At 40.0% G+C, this 24492-nt stretch overlaps 1 protein-coding gene across 1 annotated transcript in view; it reads right to left on the reverse strand.

The window, feature by feature from the left end:
- PRKN (parkin RBR E3 ubiquitin protein ligase) overlaps positions 1 to 24492 on the reverse strand; it is a 611971-nt gene that overhangs the window by 423849 nt on the left and 163630 nt on the right. The window contains exon 3 of the mRNA XM_035108599.2: positions 1861 to 2098. Within this exon, the coding sequence (XP_034964490.1) occupies positions 1861 to 2098 (238 nt within the window). The remainder of the gene's footprint in view (positions 1 to 1860; positions 2099 to 24492) is intronic.

A 24492-nucleotide genomic window follows, 5' to 3' on the forward strand; every position in this document is an offset into this window, starting at 1 on the left:
GTTGCTGAGAATCCCAAGGGAGGGGAGCACTATTCCACTCAGGTCCAGCTTGGCGCTTCCTAAAGGCTTGGCCCCTATAAAAACAGGATAGAAGACTAGATGAGTCTTTCACCTGATTCAGTGGGGCTTTTCTTATGGTCTTATATGTGTATTTGCAAAATTAATGGATCCTGCAGAATTCACTACCAACTTCAGTACAGAACCACTCCTTCAGGACAGGGGAAGGAATCCTGTAAATGCAGTCCACATTCATAGTTCAGATGAGGGAAATGATAATACCAAACAATGACATATTGACATTTATTTCTAAATATTAGGTGGTGATATTTGGGGGAAAGTAAGCGCTGAACTTATATTTTCTTTCCTGGGTCTACCACTTAATGGTGATGGTAGCTTATTGCATGCTTGAGTGGTTTAAAGAGCCTTGCCCATAGAAAATGAGCTTATCAAAGTGAAAGCTATGCTACAGCCCTTTTCTCAGATATGCTAGCTTTCTACCTACAGGGGGTTGTATCCAACTAAGTCAGGCATTCGCAAACTGCGGCCCTCCAGATGTTTTGGCCTACAACTCCCATGATCCCTAGCTAAGAGGACCAGTGGTCAGGGATGATGGGAATTGTAGTCCAAAACATCTGGAGGGCCGAAGTTTGGGGATGCCTGAACTAAGTCATACTCGGAGTGGACCCATTGAAATCATGAAACCATTGAAGTTATGACTACCTTAAGTCAGCTGATTTCAATGAGTCTGCTCTGAGTATGACATAAGATGGATATAATCCAGGGAGTTGTTGTTGAGGGTTTTCTTTTTCTTTTTTGTAGAAGAGTGTTCAGACACTCAAGTCTCCCCCAGCCATGTAGTCTGAGAGTCTTCCTCAAGTATTGTCCCAGAAGGGATGTGCCACTAGATATTCAAAACATGTATAGAACCATAGAATCATATAGAGGGTCATCTAGTCCAACCCCCTGCAATACAAGAATCTCCACTAGATCATACATGAGACATGGCCATCCAACCTCTGCTTAAAAACCTCCATCACCTCTTGTGGGAGTTGGCTCCACTGTTGAACAACTCTTTCACTTCACTGCTTGAAAGGAACCTAATTATCCACATCACAACTCTTAAATCCCCTTTCCAAATTATTGCAAGAGTTGGAAAACCAGGATACGGATGTCAGGTGAAGGTGTCAGATAACCAGTTCCCTGACAGCCAAGAGAAGGAAAGCTTCAACCAACATAGTACTATGACTGTGGTCCTCAGCCTGTTCCACTGCTGGCCACATACTTTAGCCCTTAAACTCTAGTGATCCTTAAACTCTCCATCATATAGAATGCTACAAAGGGATGAAGGGAGCTGTGTTCTTGCTCCCTAAATCCAAATATCCCTCTTTATCAACAAGATCATCCCTCCATGCCTCTAGATCCCTGGCAAGTGTTGAATGACATTGTGTCTCGGAGCTGAATGACCACCTCTCTGGGAGGTAAGAAACTTATTAACATTTAAATAGAGATTCCCAGGAGGGCTGGCAGACTAAACAGAATACACAATGTGCTTCTTGTCTAGGACAGTGAGGATTAAACAAAGAAACATGCACACCAGCATGACTGGCTGCTGATTCCCAAATGGATTTGGGGAACTATAAAATGGCAGCAGCCTTGTCAAGCGAACTCAGGATAATCACAGCATGCATTCCTTGAATATAAGCAACAGGGCTCAAAGAACACTGAAAACAGTGCTCCAGCCTCCGAGGTTTTTATATATGGTTCACCAAAAAGACAGGGGGAAGTTGTGATTTCCCTACTGCACAATCAGCTTTAAAAGAAACCCTCTGTATTTTGGATTGTATGGGTTCAGCAACTTACCAGAATTGCCAGATAGAGGGGAGATGCCGTCATCCACAGTGTCTAAAATCACAGCAAGCCCAGCTGAGTGAGAAGGCAGCAAGTTGGTATTGAGATCCACCCGAGTGAGGCTTTCAGCTTCTCTTCCATTGCTTGTTAGAATGCCAGAGACATTTTTGCTTTCCGTCTCAACCTCTTCATCCTTTTTCTGTGGATTCTGAACAATATGAACGATACTCTGCTGGGGCAGGTCACAGCTCTGAAAAAACAAGAATAAAGTCTCCATCAATATTCAAGTCTGAAATAAAAGAAGCATTTCCCATCTCCAGTTTGGTGGGGTTTTTATACAGAGTGATTCCCTTATCTATTTCATGTAGCATTTCAATGAATAATAATGGGGCTGAAGAAAAAGTGACAAAAAGCAAACTGCTAAAATTAGGATTGCTTATGTTCTCTACGGGGTCACAATGCTTAGACAGTTCTAAACATTGAACAAGAAAACCGTGGAACAGTCAGTAGCAGCTCTGAACAACATTTTGTGAAAAAGTGTATGCTCTCTGAAATCTTATAAAGATTGCAAAGAGATTTAGAAACCCACATTTACTTATTCAAAACATTTATAATTGGTCTTTCCAAAAAGTTCAAGGTGACTAACAACAAAGTGGGTGGGAGAAATACCCCCCCCCACAAATTGTTGTTGTTGTTGTTGTTGTTGTTTTTGTTGTTGTTGTTAATTTACTTTATAGACTGTCCTTTGTCCTCAGGGCAGCAGGGGAGCCAACTTTTATAAAATAGGTAAGTCCCACCCCACATAACTGATCACAAGATGTGGCACGCACACCCATTTGAATGGAAATGCTAATCAACTTCGGGGGGGCCCCAGCCCCATCAAATATTTTTTTTGGGGGGAGTTCATCCTCTAGGAGCTGGTTCTTATGCAGAGTAGTATACACTACATAAAACAATAATAAACAATATGCATTAATTTTTTTAAAAAAAACAATTATTTGACAATATGGCAGCATACAAATTGGAACAAATAACCTAGCACAGGCTCAAATGGCTACGGCAGAGCTTTCCAATCTGTGTTGTGACACGTTAGCGTGTTGGCTGCAGTGGGCAGAGGTGTCTCGTAAATGCTCCCCATGCTCTTCCCGGGGCTGGAAAAGGGTTAGTTTAACTTTGGGTTAGCTAGAAAAACTGATTTACTGTGTCACGAAATGATGCATGTCTAAAACGTGTGTTACCAACATGAAAAGTTTGGAAAGATCTGGGCTGGGGTGATGCATGTCTTAAATATATTTGGGGGTGTTCCCACTCCAGCTCTGTCACTGGAGGTTCAGGAAGTCTCAGTGACTAGAAATGCCTTTGACCAACTTCCATGGCTACGACCATTTGTTGACCGGGAAAGCCTTGTCAACAATTTTGCTGCAGCATTCTGTACTACCGGTAACTGCAGCAAAGGAAGCCCCACCATAGAGTGCATTGCAGTAATCCAGTATTGAAGTAACCAGCACAGGAACTAATGTGACACGGCTGACCACATCTCTGGGAGCTAAGAAACTTATTAACATTTAAATAGAGATTCCCATAAAATAAAATAGATAATGAAATCTTTGCATCAAGGATGTGTAACACATCTTGAAAGGCAGGGAGTTCTCCAAGTGAGGTGCCACCACTGGAAAAGATGTCTTCCAGACCGCTGCACAAGAAGCAGTATCTATCAACAGGGCCATTAGAAGAACCTCCCCTGCAGATCTTAAAAACTGGGTTAGCAGATTCTGAAAGATGTTCTCTTTCAAATATTTGGGCACCAGGTCATTTGCAGGGATGGAGTAGGAATATTTGTACTTTAATGTGTTCTGCTTTCCTCCATCCACCCCCACATCAGGCATTTGTTTATAATGTGTCTTGTCCAGGGGGCGGGAGGACAACCACCACCCTTGGATCATTTTTAGAAAGGCAATATTTCTATTGATTTCTTACATAAAGTTCTAAAATGTGAAAAATGCATTTGATTCTTGAAATTGATTTTAAGAACCCTTTCCCCAAGGAAGTAATAATCCAGTCAACAGAGACTTGTCAGAGCAATGGCTTTACTGGCTTATTAATCAAAGAATGCTAACATTAAGCTTTAACTTTCAACTCCATGCTAACATTAAATAGCCTTTTTTAACATTATAGTTAAATAGTTTAATATAAGTTCACTCATTAACACAAATTCACTGTTACTCTATGAGTGCAAAATGCATATTAATGATTATGCTGAAACTACAGTGGTCCCTCCGGTTGCACACGGGATCCGTTCCGGAGCTCTGGTCGGATCCTGAGGAATTAGCAACCGGAGGTGCCTCTTCTGCGCATGTGTGCTTGGCAAAACCCGGAAAAATACTTCTGGTTTTGCCGCATTCACATCCTGAAGGATACGCAACCAGAGGCGTGTGTATCCAGAAGTACCACTGTACTCTTAAATCAATGGTACTGGGCACAATCCCCCAGGAATATCTTTCCTAAACCCCATTCACTTCAAGGAGGCTTACACAACAGTTTATTGTGGACAGGACGCATCACAAGCACATTAATGCTATCTAGTGGCATTCCAATTCTGGAATGCGCCCTCCTGCCAGGTGCAATTAGCAACAGCATTAACAGAGTTTCAACACTAGTTGGAAATGTTGCTATTCACTAAAACATGTTGTTAAAGTAGTACCCGCACTTGGCTGATGTAGCTATGATGTTACCATATTGTTTGAATTTATGTTCAGTTGTATTTAAATGAATTATGGGTTTACTGCATATTAATGCTGTTCCTCCCTCTGGGATTATGTGGCCAATGAAGAGCGGATTATTAATAATTTAAGTAAAACAAACAAACAAACAAATATCTATTTCTGGAGTAGGGGGGCTATGGCATTCCAGCTGTTATTGGATTCCAACTCCCAAAAACCCCAACAAGCATGGCCAATGATCAGAGATTATGAGAGTTGCAGTCCAACAACCTTTGAAGGTCCACCAGACCTAATAGAGCAGAAAATTTGTGCTAGAAACTAACTTTCTTTTGAGGGTTCCCCATAGATACTAATAGGAATAATGACATATTAATGATGAGTACTAGATTGTTGAGACTGTAACACTAGAGAAAGCTGTGATATACAAAATGGTTTTTTTGTCTCAATAGAAACTACATTAAATTATTTGTACAGTATACAATTCAATACATACCCAGGCACCAAAGTAACAATGGTCAATTTATTGTTAAATAAATTCCCAAAGTGGAACCTTGTGTAGTAAAGAGAAATAATTGTGGCTTAGCTTAGTATTTTTAACAAAATAAAACAATAACATAAAGTTGTAGGAAACATGGCAGTATATTTGTATGCGATTTCTCATTGGATATTCTTTCCCAATTCTGTAACTCTATTTATTTTAAATATGGGCTAGAAAGTTTTTATATGTGTGCAATATCTATGAGTGGGAATTAGTCATTGCTTTTTCAAACTCAAAATGCCACTACAATTTTATAGCGGGGATGCATCTTTACTCATTGCACCAGAATTCATTGCATTAAATCTGTGGTGCATATTTGTATCCACAGCGCAGTGCTTTAAATGTGTGTGTTCAGATGTACATCCTTATCCTTATCCGTATCCTTGACAGGCTTCAGCTAGAAGTCGGGCATTTAGTGTGGCTGATTCTATACTGTGGAATACTCTTCCATTCAACATTTGATCATCATCATTATCATCATCATTTTATTTGTATGCCGCCTTTCCACAGTTAAAAACAATGCTCAAGGCGGCTTACAACATGACAAGATTTCCATAATTACAAAATTAGCATCCTCGCTAACTCACACATCTTTTGAAGACCTTTTTATGCTGGTAGGCCTATTCAGTTGTTTCATTTTTTTCATGGCCAGCCAGTCATTTTTTAGATTATGTTGTATTGCTTTTATGGGTATCATGTTTTATTGCACCTGTAGATGCTGTTGTACATTGCTTTGATTTTTTGTATTAGTTTATATTTTTATTTTTTAAAAAATTTTTTTGAGAAGATCTTGAAAATTAACCTCCTTTTGAAGAATTGTCAAAACCACCACCATCACTCATCTACGAATATTTTTTATCACACAGTGGCTCTTCCTTGCACCACAACTTTGAGAAAATGGATGGAATGCCAGTGTGGGAGGAGCCACAGCATGGGCTCTTCCCATATTGCCAAGGCTTCTGATATTATTTTCATAGAGCAACAAAAATGTATTTTAATGGCTCCCACAGCACAAATTATTATTATTATTATTATTATTATTATTATTATTATTATTATTATTTATACCCCGCCCATCTGGCTGGGTTTCCCCGGACACTCTGGGCGGCTTCCAACAAATATAAAAATACATTAATATATCACAGATTAAAAACTTCCCTAAGCAGGGCTGCCTTTAGGTGTTTTCTAAATGTCAGGTAGTTGTTCATCTCCCTGACCTCTAATGGAAAGGCGTTCCACAGGGTGGGCACCACTACCAAGAAGGCCCTCTGCCTGGTTCCCCGTAGCTTTGCTTCTCGCAGTGAGGGAACCGCCAGAAGGCCCTCGGCGCTGGATCTCAGTGTCCAGCGCCGAGGGAAAGGTCCTTATGCTACGGTTTATATACCTCCTACTGTATTCTGTTATCTCCTGGTGAAACTAATGGAACTGAGCACTGAATTCTGAGATTTGTTTGTACCATGCATACAGGAAAGTGTTGTTGATGGCATCAGATCAGAGAGGTCCTCAACCTACCTTTGGCCACCACTCCAAACACAATCAATACTATTAACATTCCACTCAATATAATGGGACACACAATATGGAAACCATCAAGAGAAAGTATATTCTCATATACAGTCTGTGATAACATTTGCTATGTCTTTGGAGAATACAGATGTGGAGTGAAATTTATGTCAGTGGTCCTGACAAGACATTAGTGCCCTTCATTCAACATTCATGCTGACATAATTGTCCACCCTTGTGATATAATAACCTATGGGATTAATGCAGATAGATGAACAAAATGAGCTACAAAAATCTAATCTACTACGCGATGCCGAAGGTAACATATTACAAAGGTTTTGCATGAATGCTGCTCATTAAGTACATGTGCTGCTCTCCTGGCTTGCTGATGATGGCTGCCTTCGTAATGAGATAATCATTTACTGGAGATAACAAATATACCCAACTGGCAGTACCTGAACTTCCTTCATCTGAGTTTCAGCTCAACCAAAACACACTCCCATTTCATAAATTCAGTTTAGAGCCTATTTTCATACTAATACTAACCTCTTCTTTTTCTCTATTTGTTCCCTAGTTATCTTTCACCTTGTTTAAGCAGCATGTTCCTTCATCTAATTCTCTTGTCCCTTTTCTCTGGAACTCACTCTTGCCATCCACATCTCTCCCTCTTTACAGCATTACTGTACAGAAAACAGCTCTTTCACTTTCTACTCTGCCTCTCCTCCTTTCTTCCTTTTTTGTCTCTTCCCCTTTCATTGTACTCTTATGCTTTTTGATCATGCAAATATATGGCTAGGTGTTTCCTCTTTTCAATGTAACCAGTATACAGTGCTTCATTTTGAGAAACTTTCTAATTTTTTTATGATAATGATGATTGACAGGATATGCAACCATTATTATCTTGCCATCACATATTCCCATCCGTTCTTCCTCCAATGAGCTTATGGCCTCTTAAACAGGATTTTATTATTTTATTTTTACCACAACTGTGAGAGAAGTTGCAACTGGCTCAGAGTCATGAACCCAGATCTCCTCATTCCAAGTGGTTACTGGGTAGTTTGGTCCAACTGGAACTCTATAAATGGCCCAAGATTGTGTGTGTAATTTGGCTTAGCTTCGAGCAATGGAAGTTTTGTTGTAATCAAGAAAAGTTCTATGGTGCAAACCATCACTGATTATAGCACGTGGCAGACAAAAGCAGTATGTTGCGACTGTCTAATTGATCCCCTGGAATTCAGTGATATATTTAATGCAATCAACAACTACAACTTGGCCATTAATCACACCTTGCAAATGAATGGGAGCCAGCCAGAAAATATAACCTGACGTACCGTATTTTTCCGTGTATAAACTAGGGGGTTTTTTTTACGCAAAAAAGGTTTAAAATTGGGGCTCGTCTTATACACTGGTAGTGCTGAGGGGTGTTTTCTTAATTTGGAGTCCCCCAAAATAGGGGGCGTCTTATACATGGGGGCATCTTTTACATGGAAAAATACGGGTAATTAATGTCCAGATCAAGAGGCAAGTAATAGTACCACTCTCTTCTGCCTTGGTCAGACCACCCTTGGAGTATTGTGTCCAGTTCTGGACACCACAGTTTAAGAAGGAAATTGAGAAGCTGGAATGTGCACAGAGAAGGGCAACCGATATGATAAAGGATCCTGAAACCAAGCTTTACAATGAACAGTTCAGGGAGTTGGGTATGTTTAGCCTGGAGAAGAGAAGGCTGAGAGATGAAATGACAGCCATCTCCAAATATCTGAAAGGCTGTCACATGGAAGATGGAGCAAGCTTGTTCTCTGCTGCTCCAGAGGGAGTAGGACCTGAACCAATGGATTCAAGTTATAAGAAAGGCGATTCCGACTAAACCTTAAGAAAAACTTTCTGGCAGTAAGAGCTGTTCATCAGTGCAACAAACTACCTCAGAAGGTGGTGGACTCTCCTTCACTGGAGCTTTTCAGACAGAGGTTGGGTGGCCATCTGTTAGGAATTATTTAGCTGTCACTCATTCGCAGAGCAAAGAATAGTGATTTTCTCCGTAACTGGGTGCACACTGTATCCCCAATTTTTCCAGTTTTGGGGACCATTCCAGAAGGCTGTTCCACTACTTTCCCCCAGATACCCTGGGCAATATCCAACTCATTTCATTAATGCAAGGATGCACTAATGCACCCCCCCTCCTCCATGTTCACCTCACACCCTCCCAAAATCTGCTCCAGAGGGTTTGGTGAACCCCCAAAACTGATTTAGAGCACAACTGGGAAGAGGAGAGTGAGAACATTCTGATGCATATGTAGAAATCCTTGCATTGTTGGAACGAAGTAGTTGCATTATCCCCCTATTCACATAGATTTCTGTAGGAGCTTATATCTCTCTCTTCAACTTTCCTTTCCACCCACGCCCTGTTATGCCTTGCCTCTTAACTGCGTTAGTCGGGAATTCTCTGCAGAGAGACATCCGCCAATATATTTGCAAAGCTTTATTATATTTTTGAACTATATTGATGGGTTCACGAGGGCCCTCGCAGGTGATGGTTGGGGAGAAGGGGTATTGTCCCTGGGTCAAATGACCTGCTACTCCAGCTGGAGCCTACCATTTGTAACGTAACCCCCTGAAGTCACTGTTGACTCCCAACCTCATGTTACAACACTTAGTCAGGATATTGCAATCCCAAGTGTTCTAGCTGTTCTTTTAATGCTAAGAAAGGTAACTGCATTTCACCTGCATTTTAACTTCTGTATTCCTCTTATCTCTCCCAGAAAGCAAGTACTTTGCATGTGAATTCCCCCCTTTCCTCGTTCTGTTTATCTGAGCCTTTAAGGTCAGCCTCTGCTCCACTTCCACAAAAGGTATCTTTCTCTCCACCCATAGTTTCTGTAGAATAGTGGGTAAGAAGGATGAAGACACAGCTCTTAAAACAACCAGCTCTTTATTCTAGCTCTCAGTCAAGACTGAACAGCAGCTTAGCCGACTGGCTTATATAGTACTCAGTAACTTGCAACAGTAACAAACTTCCCCTAGCTACCCAATCTGTGAACAGCACTCTCAATCCTTCATTTGCATGTTGTGGACCTGAGTGAGAACTGCAGCCACAGTGGGCAGGGTAAGAACTGCAGCCACGTTGGCCAGAAGGAGTACTGCAGTTAACTTTATACATAACACCCATTGTGGACCTGAGTGAGAACTGCAGCCACAGTGGGCAGGGTGAGAACTGCAGCCACATTGGCCAGAAGGAGTACTGCAGTTAACTTAATACATAACAGTTTCTGCCCACCATCACCACTCCATTGAAAACAGTAAGTGAAATGCAGGAAACATGAGCGGGTAGCTTGTGTAATCTCATATGAGTCCTTTCTACTTTGCATATTTCTGTAATTGCATGGCATATACTACAACAGTCATTTTTTTTTACTCTTAAACCATTATTTATTTTCATAAAATAAAATTATAATTGCAACCCTGGTGTGATTATTACTCGTTCTCTGGAGTTGACACACTAATATTATTATTCTTTAATCAGTGGCAAATCCTGCCAAGTAAGCAAAATACTTATGGCCAATGGGAGCCTGACTACAGCAGGCATCCCCAAACTGCGGCCCTCCAGATGTTTTGGCCTACAACTCCCATGATCCCTAGCTAACAGGACCAGGGGTCAGGGATGATGGGAATTGTAGTCCAAAACATCTGGAGGGCCGAAGTTTGGGGATGCCTGGTCTACAGCATGTAATTGTCTTGAAAGTAAAGATTCCAAGAAGAATACTGCCAATTCGCACCACCCCACATAAGCCTTTTTCCGTGGTTACATCTGTAAGAGGTGTGCTTATGTGCATCTGTGCTTAGGTTCACAAGCAGATATATTAACAAAGTCCAACACTTTCTCAACTATACTACATTCGGTCTCTATTTAGTTGGAGCACTTTATCTGTACTTTTTAAAAAAGGGGTGGAAAGAAGCAAAGTCATTATTTTTTTCTTCTAAAAACTATTTTCATTTTAAAGTTCTCCCCACTAGAATGTAATCATGTTATAAATGTCCAAGCAATTATTGATGGCATTTTCAAGGCACAAAATTAATATTTGCAAAATAAAAAATTAAATCTTTAAGAATTTTTAAGATAATTTTATATTAAGAACATTTCTGGCAATTTGCAGCTTTAAAACCAAGCTCTTGCTAGGACTATCCACCCACCCCATTCTGCCACTAGATTTAAAGAATGATGGCAGCTATTAGTGTTTTCACAATGACATTAATAACTTATCAAGCTGATAGTAAAAGGAACAGAACAACTGTAAAATGAGTACTAAATTCACTTGAAACCTATAAGCAGAGTTAGCAAACTTATTATTTCCCTTTCCAATAGAAGTATTATGCACTGCATGCTGCAGAACAGCCCATAAGACCTTAACTCATTTCAATATTTATGCAGAAGGCTACCGATCAATGACAGTTTTATAGGTCTAAATTAAAAATGAACACAGTTGCAATGCTATGATGTATGCTGTCTTCATCAAGGCAGTTTCCTTTGTGAATTTGATTGAACACAACTATCACTTTTATTTCACTACTGTATGCCCTGATACAACTTAAATCATCTAAACGTATTAACTACAGCAGTTAATACAGAAAAAGAACTGCCATAAACCTAGACAAAGACTATGGACCAAGCTTTCTGCTATTTTGCATTGTCCATGAGTTATGCTACCGATTCTTTATCCTACAAGAAGTGGATGTAAAACATGTCATTTGATGCAGTGGGAGTTTGTCCTCATTGTACCACTGTGAATTATAACAAAAGGTTACAACAGAGGACAACAAAGGATCAAGTCTTATGAGCATCTATAATTTAAGTTCAGAAAGGGATCTAGTGAGTATTCTGTGCTAGAGCTATCTATGGCTTTTGCCTTAATGAACCTTGCTTACTGCTGGGCCTTTGCTTATGCCACACCAGATTATATGGGTTAATTTACTAGAGGTACTGTATGGGAAGAGCAATCATAGGGGTCTGCATCCCCCTCCCAATCATACAATTGCACAACTGAATAGGGGAGGTCGTGCAAAACATAGTCATGCCAAAGGAAATCTGCCTACCTAACCTTTTCCAGCTGAGTCAGCATATAATATAATAATACCCTTATTTGTATCCCATTTCTGCAACCTGGGTACAAATTTGGGATAACTGAATGTCAGCAAATAAGAGGCATTTGGCATTGGACATATATATCAAAGGTGATCCCAGGGAGGAAAAAGACGTAAAGCTGTAGTTATTCAAGTCCCAACACAAAATTGTACCCAGTACACAAACTTAACTGATTGCAAATCCGCAGAGTAGGCTGCAGAAGCAAATGACAGACTGGGCTCCAGACAGACCAAAAGGATGCCAATTTTCCATCTATGTTATGTCAGCATATCAAAGGGACACAAACCAGCATATGTTTGGGAGAATCATTAAAACCTGATTTTTTTAAAAAAATCCATTTTTTTTGTTTGGTTTTGCTATTGGAAGGGAGTGTTATACAGTACAACAATATTTTTAGGGGGGGGGGATACTATTGTTTACTACCCCATTATGTTATGCTTCCCGTGTATGAAATAAAGTTGACTTGAAAAATCAAAGTAAATCCAATTTCAGAGTGCTTCCCATTATGCATACCTGCCTTAATTTTTCATAATTCTACATTTTCAAAGCAGGTATGAATTTTTTACATTATGCTGGAAATATAAAATGCAGTTCCCTGCCATGCAATACTTCCACAAGAGTGCCTACAAAAGCCATTTACTCCATTGATTCCAGTACTTAAACTCTATTTCACATACAATACAAAATACACGTAGGGCAGGCTACCCTAGCACTAGTCACATTTGTTTAATAAAAATCTATGGGAGGTGACTGATCTTATTGAGCTTTATCCTCTAATGTGGTTTACAAACACTGATTCATAGGCCTCAATTCTGACACCACTCTATGCTTTCGCAAGGTTAACAATGGGTTGTCTTAAAAAGCAGAGACATCACCTTGCCGACAAAGGTCTGTATAGTTAAAGCTATGGTTTTCCCAGTAGTGATGAATGGAAGTGAGAGCTGGACCATAAAGAAGGCTGATCGCCAAAGAATTGATGCTTTTGAATTATGGTGCTGAAGGATACTCTTGAGAGTCCCATGGACTGCAAGAAGATCAAACCTATCCATTCTGAAGGAAATCAGCCCTGAGTGCTCACTGGAAGGACAAATCCTGAAGCTGAGGCTCCAATACTTTGGCCACCTCATGAGAAGAGAAGACTCCCTGGAAAAGACGATGATGTTGGGAAAGATGGAGGGCACAAGGAGAAGGGGACGACAGAGGACGAGATGGCTGGACAGTGTTCTTGAAGCTACAAACATGAGTCTGACCAAACTGCGGGAGGCAGTGGAAGACAGGAGTGCCTGGCGTGCTTTGGTCCATGGGGTCACGAAGAGTCGGACACGACTAAATGACAAGAACAGGTTGGCATACTACAATGGTACCTCGGTTTTTCAACATGTGTTCCAGAAGACCGTTCGAGTTCTGAAACGTTCAAAAACTGAAAACTCAATAGCCAACAGCCAGGCCTCAGGATCCTGCACTCAGTGGAAGCTGCATGGCATGTTTGACTTGCGAGGTGTGTTTGAAAACCAAAGCATTTACTTCTGGGTTTACAGCGTTCGAAAACTGAGGTACCACTGTATCTGAATGACAAACCAAAGTTTGTTATCAGTAAGCAAACCAAAATTTAGATAATAGTTTGGAATTGGTTTTCAAACCATAGCTTGTCTTGTGCTAAGTGTTTTGGCATAATATAACAATTAATAAACCATAGTTTGAACTATTGTCCTACATGTGCACTAATAAAAATAAACACTGATGAAAAATAAAAGCAAGGGACTAATGTATTGATGTTGCTGAGGTTTAAAAATAATGGACTCAGAATATCACTATCCCAGGTTGTTAATGCCCAAGTGTATTCTTATCTGAGGCTCATTTGCCCAAAATTCTTACTCTGCTTGGAATGCAAAACAAAACAATTGTGCTAGATTTACATGCCGTGGAGATCAGGTGAGGTTGCTCTGTGGATAGCAAATTAGTTATAAAGTCTGGAAAAGGTTTTTCCACATCATCAAGCCAACATACATATGGAGACAGCATGTGGCCTACCAGATAACTGAGCCATCTTAGCTCCATGTATTTTGGAAAAGCCTACCTGTGGTTATTTACACATCACTTTTTCTGTGCAGTAATGCTAGAATGCTAATCAATCTTCAAAATAAAGTGCACATGCACCAATAAGCTATAACACCTAGCCAATTTACTTTTTGAGCATTCTCCAATAAGGCTTGTAGTTGACAATGCAATTTGTAATTGAGCCAATGGGGAGACTCATTGCTATTCTAAACAATACTGCTCTAAACAATAGTCTCCGTATTGTATATTTATAAATTTAAATCATGGTTTGGGTTCAAACCTATGGTTAGTGCAAGCCGTGGTTTAACATGGTATCTGAAGTGAGATACGGCATTTTAGCTGAGGCCTGTTTCAGTCAAGAAGCTACTTCCTGTCTCCTTATGTATTAGGGAGGTGCCTAACTATTTTGTGGGCTGGCAAAAAAATACATTATAAAAAGGGGGGATAGGATGGCAATCTAATATCAAAACAGAGAAAACAATGGACAGGAATAATGAATTTTCCTGAACCAATCTCCCCTTTCACGACCTCATCATGCAGCAGCTGCCTATCAATTTCCAAACAAGCAATAAATATTAAAATGAATTTTTTTGCATGTCTTATCAAAGCTCCTGACATCAATTGTTTTCACCAATGTTTTCTCCTGCAAGCTCTGAACGCCTCTTCATCAATCTTTTATCAAAAGCAATCTTGTTCTGATTTCTCTCTTATCACAAAAGCTCCTTCTTCACATCTCCCTGTCTTTCTAGGCGAAAGATACATGAATATCATTTTACACTCCACTGTGGCTGCATCTCCATCGATCAGCAAAATAAAAAAAGATTTGAAGGATGTGTCGTGACCCTGCAGAGCTCCAAACAACAGAAACACATGTAATGATTCCACTGTGCCTGATACGCTGACAAAAGAGGGAAGCATGTGAGCATGTCTCCACAAATGTGTTCGGGCTGCTTTTCTCCTTTTCTTTCCAAGGGATGCTTCCACGGCAAAACATCTCCAAGCAAGGACACAGAAGAAGATTTTACTGTGCACTTAATTTCTTGATACCTTCCTGACATGCCCATTGAGCTTGAAAGAAAACAAACATCTATCAAAGTTGTCGTACTGAGAAACCCCAGAACTGTCAACCTAGCTTGCCTGGCCTCAAAGTCATAATATGTTTCATCAAACCTATAATGTGTCGAAAGTTGTTATATTTGTTATATTTACAAAAGTGTTTACTATTTTAGCTGATTTAATTGTTTTATACTATTTTAATTTGTTAGTCACCCTGTGACCATTTGGTAAAGGGCAGCACAGAAGTACCAAAGTTAATACACTATAATGAGGGTGGTACAGAAAAGGCTATTACATCAGCATTGTAGTACCATTTGCAACATACATTTAAAGTAGATCATACCACTTTAAACAGCTATGGCTTCCCCCAAAGAGTGCTGGAATTGTAGTTTTTAAGGGTGCTGAGAGTTGCTAGAAAATCCCTATTCCCCTTACAGAGCTACAATTCCCAGCATTCCCTGGGAAGAAGACTATTAAACCACTTTTGGAATTGTAGCTCTGTGCAGAGAATACGGGTCTCCTAACAACTCTCAGCACTTTACATACATCACATTTCCCATAATTATTTGGGCGAGTCACACCTGTCTAAAGTGGAGCCGTAGGGATGGGATTTATTTTATTTTTTTGTAGTATGCTAACCACAGCCAATAAAGAATCCATTGAGAGTCCTCCTTAAAAATAAAATATACCTGCAAAGACCTTTACAGCTCCCAAATGCATTTTGTATCCTCATCCCTTTCATTCAGGACACATAGGGACCCCACTTTCACTTTGTACTCACATTGTCCTTCTCTCCACACCATAGGCTGGAGTGAGGGAGGGAGCTGTTCACACACCTGTAATACAGATCAGCACTGCCTACATTTTACAGGTATCTGATTTATTCATTCATTTTGGTTGTTTGAACATAATATTGAATAAGATCAAGCACCTGCTTACCTGTGCTGATCCAGATATATCATAAGTTGCAAGCACATCAGTCTCCCCTCAAAAAAAGGGATATGGGACATTATTGGAAGGAAATATGTGTTCTGCACTGTTTAACTGAGCCTGTCCCCCAATTGTTATACCATTTGCCGTATATTGAGATTTATGTTAAGTCTAGACTTGCAATAAAGCATTAGATGTCTCTCCCTTTGGGAAGATAAAATAAAATCATGGTATTCAACTCTGAAGCTCCCTTTAATTCCTTCCGAAGGCAAACAAAATTTGTAATCCCTCCATTTGATTTTCTTTTAACCACTTGACTTCAATGGCATTCCCTCCTGTGAATGTGGAAGAGCTCCAGGATCTGACCGTAGGCAGTTTGCATTGGCAGGATTTAGAAAATCCGCGTCTTGGGATACCTGAAGGAAGTAGAATTAGCTACTGAAAAACTGCTCTCTCTTCTTCTCTTTAAGAAAAAAATATTACTTGCCATGTTCATCCCGAAAAATAAATAACAAAAACAATGATTTTTCCCTTACATCAAAATCTATTTATTGTCTTCTTTTGACACTGCACTAACCCCTTCCCTGCAACAAAACTAGTAAATTACTTAGTAACACGTAATGTTATTCAGAGATTAACTAAGCCATATGAACTTGCCCTGGGACAGCCAAAATCAGATGAAGCACACCCTGGCCCATGGGGGCATGCTATCCACCAACAGTTAATACTAATTTAGTTATTTTGAAACAAACAATCCACAATGATAATTGAAAGGTGGATAAAACAGCATCTCTAAAATTCAGCTTAAAAAATTTCGCGCCTCACAGTTAGTGAGTTGCAGAGGTCTAGAAAGTCTATACTGTACTGTATAGGCTTTTGTTCCAAAAATCATAGCACCAGTCCAATACTTATTGGTGGATTAAGACTTTTATTTTAGTTAGCTTTCAATGTCTGATCTGTCTTTTATTAATTGTGATCTGTCTTCTGCTCTTAAATATTTCAGTTCTTTAAAACGACTTTCTCTCATCTGACGTTCAATGTTTGATGGTGATTTAATTTTATGACTTTGTATTTGATTTTTTTTTACATACAAAGGTTTTCTCTAATCCAAGAAGGACAGCAGAGTAAAATAAGTAAACTAAACTAAAAAATAAGTAAACTAAACTAAAAGGATACATATTATCTTGTAATAGCTCAGGTTAAGAGACTATTTTAATAACTAAAAGCATGGCAACACACACACACACACACACACACACACGTACGTATAAAACCCAAATACACCCAGTATTTGCATTTCCTATGGAAAATTAAAGCAACAAACACAATTGCACATACAGTGACTTGATTTTTCTGTTTCTCCTCTTTCATCAGGGTCAAGTAGGAATTATTTCTCATTCCTGTCGTTAATGCCTTATTTATTACTTCAGTGTAAAAGGGTAAACCCTTTGAGGGACCACATTCCCATCTGAGAAAGGCCCTTGGATCACAGGCAAACTCAATTACACATTGTGTCATTCTCAGAAAGCCTCCTGGAATCTCTGTTTCTGGGGTGCTGTCATAATTACAGAGCTATGAGCCCCATAACATGACAAATTAATACACCCAGCTGTTATGATGCAAAGTTCAGTCCGCAACTTGAGTCCCTAGAAATAACATTCAAACATCTGGCCCTCCACATTATCTACATGGAGGATAAGAATATATACACACACACACACACACACACACACACACACACTGATTTGGCTGATTAGTAATTAACTGATCAGTGTATATCAGTTAATTCCTGGGCGAGCAGAATCTGAAGCTTTGGAAGGTGGGGGGGGGGGATCTCATTGTGTGGAAGCAAAGACAAGTTTGCTGGCACTATGATGGAAAGTGACATTTTTTTGCTTGGAATGATGAGGCAATGTTTCAGCTATTATTTCTATGCTGAATACAAACACTTCCCAAATACCATGCATGATCATACCTCTTCTTCTGACAGCATTGTCATGTGAATGGCAAAGCATGACCTCTGTGCTTCTGTTTCTTAAGACATGATTGAAGCCTCACCATCTTAAGTTCTCACATTGTGATTTAATGGTGGAGGAGGAGGGAAACCCAGAAAAATAGACGCAAAGAACTACTGTCGTCTTGATCAGATAATTTAGGAAGAGTAAAATGGATAAGTCAATTTGGGTTTGTTTATAGGCACTAAGAAAACTCATCTGGGGCAGTCCTGTGGTTACAGCACCACAGAGGCTGTAATGTACCGTATATCCTTACAGGATTATGCAGAATCTGGGCTGCTTACACACATACATACATCCAAAAAGTAGGACAAAAGAAGACACAAATTTGTGGAAGAATTCCATGTATGTATTTGACTAGGTGCAAATTTAGGCAAAAAGATAGAACTACAGTGCAACTCACCATAGTGCGGAAGACCAGATGATTGGTGTGCCTTGCTCTCCTTCTTATGGTTCTTTATATTTAAACCTTTCAAACAAAATACTCCTTCAAGTAGAGGTCTGTCCTTTGCAAAATATGATGCATGGACACCCTAACATTAGAACACATTTCTCCTTATTGTACCCATCTGAATCACCTCTAGGAAGATGATCTCATTGGCTCTTAGAGGTTTAGACCAAAGAAGACCCATACACCCTTAACAACAACAACAACAACAATAATAATAACAATAACAACAACAACAGAAGCAAGGTGAGTATTAAAATACAAACAAATTGGAAGGAAGGTTAACCAAGGACACCAGAAAATTACAGTTGTGTGTGAGAGGTGGGATAGGAGCAACTAGTTACAGTTTCAATACATTTTTTTGGTCAAATCAATTTCCTTTTTGTTTGCAAGACGTAAATCATGAAGTGTGCTGAAGCAGTGCAAATTATTGCTAATATTAGCAGGAACAACTTTTATGTGTAAACTTGTGCAGAGAAACACAGGCATCAGAGCTGTTTAACTACGTAAGGTTGTGCTTTCAAAAAAATCTTTCAACTAAATTTAATATCCAAATGCTAAAACTTAAAGCACTCAGATATATCATGAAGATTTATAGCACTTTCTGGAGAACTTTAATTCCCCAAGCCAACAAATTGATTTCACTCATCCATACACCAAGATTCTTTCTACTGTGACAGTATGGTCATTTCCAGTTTAATATGACTTGCCCATTTAATAATCAAGCTAAATGGGTGGGGATTTTTTTGTGGGGTGTCTAAAAAAATATCAAAATATAGGACCTATTTTTATTGTGAAAAAAAGAATTGATTAATCCATCAGCAGCTGACATCAGCTAACATGATAGAAAGAAAACAACCTATGCTTGCAATCTGCTTCCTTTAAAAGGTTTGAGACTGATGACAATACTTAACATACAAACCATGAATATAATATGATCACACTCATTTATTTATGGCCTATCTCACCCAAGTTCTCATAGACTGCAACAGCATGGAAGAAAATTTTACAAAAATACACGATGTGCTAAATTCATATACAAAAGGCTTCATGACAGCCTACAAAAGACAAGCCTGTGGAAAAGGAAAGAATAGGAGGCTTCATAATTGTGGAATAATTGTGGTTCGCTGCAATGGGGAGGAAACTCTATATTTTGCTTTTTAGAAACCAGTTTATCAAGGACAAGCCCTTCCTCCCCATCACAGTGCTGCACCCTGTACCGCTATGGGGCAGAAGACAACTTTCAAAGGCAACTTGCATCATGACCTTGCAAAGGCACCTCTCCTTCCTCTTGTGCACCCCCCTTACTAGCAGGGTGCAGGTGCTCAGGAAACAGGAAGGAGCATTCCTCCCCGTTTCCTGCATATCTCCAACCTGCTAGCAATGGCGGTGCTCTACTCTAGAGGAAGTAGCAGCACTTTTGTAAGGTCAGGAAGAGGCACCTTTACTAAGTACAGATTTAGATGTGGGCTCTATGGACTTGATCTGGCCTGGGGGTTCAACAGCCTGCACTGATCTTGAACAAGACAAAAGCTTGACTACAGTTCATAGTTAATAAGGAGAGAGCTTAAACATGAGTCCTGGGTTCAGATGGCATGCTAAGTCAAACCTTGATTTAGCGCAGTGCAGCGCAACAGTAAAACAGATCAGGGAGGAACAAAGCAGCAGACAACGTTGTTCTTGTGGATTCCATTTGCTGGTGCAGCCTCAACAGTCAGTAACTCATAATCTCAGACAAACACTTTTAGCAGTATTTTGAGAGACTGAAAGTGGCAATAAAGTGGCTTTATTGGTAGCTAGAGAGCTTCAATAAAATATCATTTGTTTAAAATAATATCTAAGGTTTCGTTTGTACTTCTATTATTTTAATAATGCAAAGTGTTTTTTTAAAAAACAACAACAAAAAACACCAAACTAATTAATACAAATGCTAGATCTTCTGTATCAGTCGTTGTGTAGAATAGATTAAGGAAGAATTTCCCATGAGCAATTCAACTATTTTTGGCTCCTAGCCACAAGGGACTGACTTCCTAATCTGTCTCTGGACTCTGCCCCCCTCCCAATCAAATCTACACATTTATAGAGTACTGAAAACTATGTTTTGGTTTTTATCATATAAATAGATCATTGCAAATGAGAACCATTTCCACACTGGTGGAATAATCCCTCGACATTTGCGCTCAGCATGACTCAACAGCAGGAGATAATATCTACCTTCCATTTTCTTCCAGTACTTTAGCAATTTCACACTGTGAGAGAAAATGTTCCCAGGAGACCAACTGGAGTTCTGTGCCACCCTGCCCATTCAAGCTGAGTACAGCGTGGAAGAGAGTTCTTATCTGCATATCAATGCAATCCCTATATTTTCTGATTGCTCCCTCCAGGATCCAAGTTATGGGAAAAACAAAGGTCACATAATGATGGCTAAATAGTGTATATAATTCACATGAAAGGGGGGGGGCATTGCAAAGCAGCATGAACATGTGTATTAAATACTATGCTGAGGGCCTCTTCACAGCATGTACAGGTAGTTTGCTTTAACTCCATAATCCATTATATCTTCCACCACATAATATTGTAGGGCCCATGCAAAATGTCTGAGAGGATAAGAAAGGCTTCCACTTGCTGAACTCACAGGCAGCAAAAATGGAGATGAGAAGCATATCTAGAGATTTCTCTCCCTTCATTTGAACCGCAACAGGAAAACTGCAAGTGGTTGCTTGTCTGCCAGGATAAGACACAGAAGCCACAACCCAGGGAAGAGGCGAAATCAAGGCTTCCTCCTTGGTTAGCAGCATTCAAACACAGGATGGGGCTGGCAAGGGAATATTGATGCCTTCTACTGGGCCCAAATGTTGTCTTTAGGCAGAGGGTTGCCTAAAGAGTTGGAATAACCACAGCCTTCCAGCCACCACTACAAAATAAAGCTGTCAGTCTGGTGAATTGATTCCACCCGGCTTTGTCATGCTGGCCACATGACCTGGAAGCTGCACGCCAACTCCCTCTGCCAATAAAGTGACATGAGCGCCGCAACCCCAGAGTCAGTAATGACTGGACCTAATGGTCAGGGGTCCATTTACCTTTAAATAACCTGAACATGTGCCTTACAGACAAAAGTTGCACCATTTATTTATTTAAAAACTTATATACCACTTTCTCAAGTTGTTAACAGAGAGAGAGATTGAGGGGGGGCGCGGAAGAGAAGGAGGAAGGTAGAGAGAAATTTAATATCAGAGACTGTTCTGCTCTCACAGGGTTCAGTTATTTAGTGATAGCAAATCTGTGTATTAGTATTAGGTAGAAGGAATAACAATGCTAACCCTTTAAGAAAAGAGAGTGCCTTTCCCCCTTTTCAGACCTCAAGGCGGGTTGGGAAATGTAGGCATAATAATAATAATAATAATAATAATAATAATAATAATAATAATAATTTATTATTTATACCCCACCCATCTAGCTGAGTTTCCCTAGCCACTCTGGGCAGCTTCCAACAGAATACAGTGGTACCTCGGTTTACAAACACAATTGGTTCTGGAAGTCTGTACTTGACCTGAAGCATACTTAACCTGAAGCGAACTTTCCCATTAAAAGTAATGGAAAGTGGATTAATCCGTTCCAGACGGTCTGTGGAGTACTTAAACTGAAGCGTACTTAACCTGAAGTGAACTTTCCCATTGAAAGCAATGGAAAGTGGATTAATCTATTCCAGACAGGTCCGCGGAGTACTCAACCTGAAGCATACTTAACCCAAGGTATGAGTGCAATTGGTTCCGGAAGTCCGAACTTAACCTGAAGCGTACTTAACCTGAAGTGAATTTTCCCATTGAAAGTAATGGAAAGTGGATTAATCCGTTCCAGACAGGTCCGCGGAGTACTTAAACTGAAAATACTCAAACCGAGGCGTACTTAAACCGAGGTATGACTGTATTAAAATACAATAATCTATTAAACATTAAAGGCTTCCCTAAACAGGGCTGCCTTCAGATGTCTTCTAAAAGTCTGGTATTCTACTTTCTATTGGCTCTGCCAGAGAGCAGGAAAATACCTCCCTTCTATTGGTATCTGAAGAAGTGTGCATGCACACGAAAGCTCATTCCAATGACAAACTTAGTTGGTCTCTAAGGTGCTACTGGAAGGAATTTTTTTATTTTGTTTTGACTAAGGCAGACCAACATGGCTGGTACCAGAGCCTGCAATAAACCCAGATGCCAACTTTGCTGCCACATACACCCAGACACCACCGTTACTGGCCCCAACAACATCAAACATACCATCTCAGGACTATTTAATTGCTCATCTTTTAACATTGTGTATACCATCAAATGCCAACAGTGCGTTTCAGCTCTCTATATTGGACAAACAGGTCAAACCCTACGCCGAAGGATAAATGGAAATAAATCTGACATCAGGAATCACAAGACAGAGAAACCCCAGGAGAACACTTCAGTCTCCCAGGACATTCTATACAAGATCTCAAAGTAGCTGTCTTGTTACAAAAGAATTTCAGAAATAGACTGAAAAGAGAAGTTGCTGAATTGCAACTTATTACCAAACTTAAAACCATGGAGAGACCTGGTCTGAATAGAGACATTGGATTCTTATCTCATTATACATGATAATTAGCCATCTTGCCCCTTGCTTTTTCCTGTAAGACCAATTGCACTCGTTGAGAGTCATCAACAGATTTACCACACCTATCAGCCAATCACCCATTCCCACCACCCTTCTGAGTAATACTCCTCCCCACCCTCTCACTACAATATATATAAGGGTCTGGTGACTTCTGTTTCAATGTATCTGAAGAAGTGTGCATGCACATGAATGCTCATACCAATGACAAACATAGTTGGTCTCTAAGGTGCTACTGGAAGGAATATTTTTATTTTGTTTTGACTAGTGGCAAATCCAAGAAGGGTAAACTCACTTCATGCTTACAGAGCTCCACAGAGAACTTAATAAAAAGCTTCTAACCATCTTCATACAGAGCCATAGAACAGCCTATTGGAATGTGAGTAATATTTCTATGTGGGCCTTAGTAAAATAAAAAAATTCCTTCAGTAGCACCTTAAAGACCAACTAAGTTTTTATTTTGGTATGAGCTTTCGTGTGCATGCACACTTCTTCAGATACAGAAGAAGTGTGCATGCACACGAAAGCTCATACCAAAATAAAAACTTAGTTGGTCTTTAAGGTGCTACTGAAGGAATTTTTTTATTTTACTTCGATCCAGACCAACACGGCTACCTACCTGTAACCAGAACTATGTGGGCCTTGATTATCTTCAATAAATCTATGTATGGGAGCTTTGTGGAGCTTTGTTAATACTATCCAGAACGAGAGAGAAATCTCCAGACGGAACAAAGACTATCAGCTAACCATAATGGAAAGATGTCCTTAATAGCCAGCCTTAACTACGGCACCAGCCTTAACTATGGCACCATCTGTTTTTCAGCAGATGTTTCAAGGTTGAAACAGAAGGTGCCTGCTGAATCTCTAGTGGCTGAATATTCCACAGGAGTAAGCTGATAACACTCAAGGTTCTGTTCTGTGCTGATGTCAAATGAGTTTTTCCCCAAAAAACATCCCTGCACATTACCTCGAGGATCTAGATGGGATATAAGGGTTTAGGTGGTCCCGAAGGAGCAGTAGCTGAGCAGCCAGTTTCAACAATGTTGAACAATGTTTAGCAGACGTTTTAACAATGATGTAGCATGTTGTTGGGCCTGTGACCCCCACCAGCAATATGGCTCCTGCATTCTAGACCACCTGGAGCTTCCGAACCAGACTCAAGGGCAGCTCCACATAGAGCACATTGCAGAAATGCAGCCTCGAGGTTACCAACTCATGGACTATAGTGGCCAGGCTATCCCTAACCAAGTACTGTATGGATATATCTGGTGAGCCAGACAAAGCTAGTAAAATGCATTCCTAGCAACTGGGGCTTCTAATGACAAAGCTATGCACTTGTTGCTCCTTCTGGGGTAATGCAACCCCAAACAGAGTGGGTAATTCGCCAATGTCACAGACACAGGAACCACCCACCTAAAGAGCCTCCATTTTCCCAGGGCTCAAGCACAGTTTATTTGCCCTCATCCAGTCCATGCAGAGCTGGCAAAACCGTCCAGATTGTGCCCCCTAGCGAATCAGCTCTTCATTCTGCCTCTCCTCCACCCATTCAATTAACCCTCTATTTAAAACCATTTCTTATGAGGCAATAATCAATATTTATATTTATGGAC

The sequence above is a fragment of the Zootoca vivipara genome, chromosome 3, assembly GCF_963506605.1.
Source record: "Zootoca vivipara chromosome 3, rZooViv1.1, whole genome shotgun sequence".
NCBI lineage: Eukaryota > Metazoa > Chordata > Lepidosauria > Squamata > Lacertidae > Zootoca > Zootoca vivipara.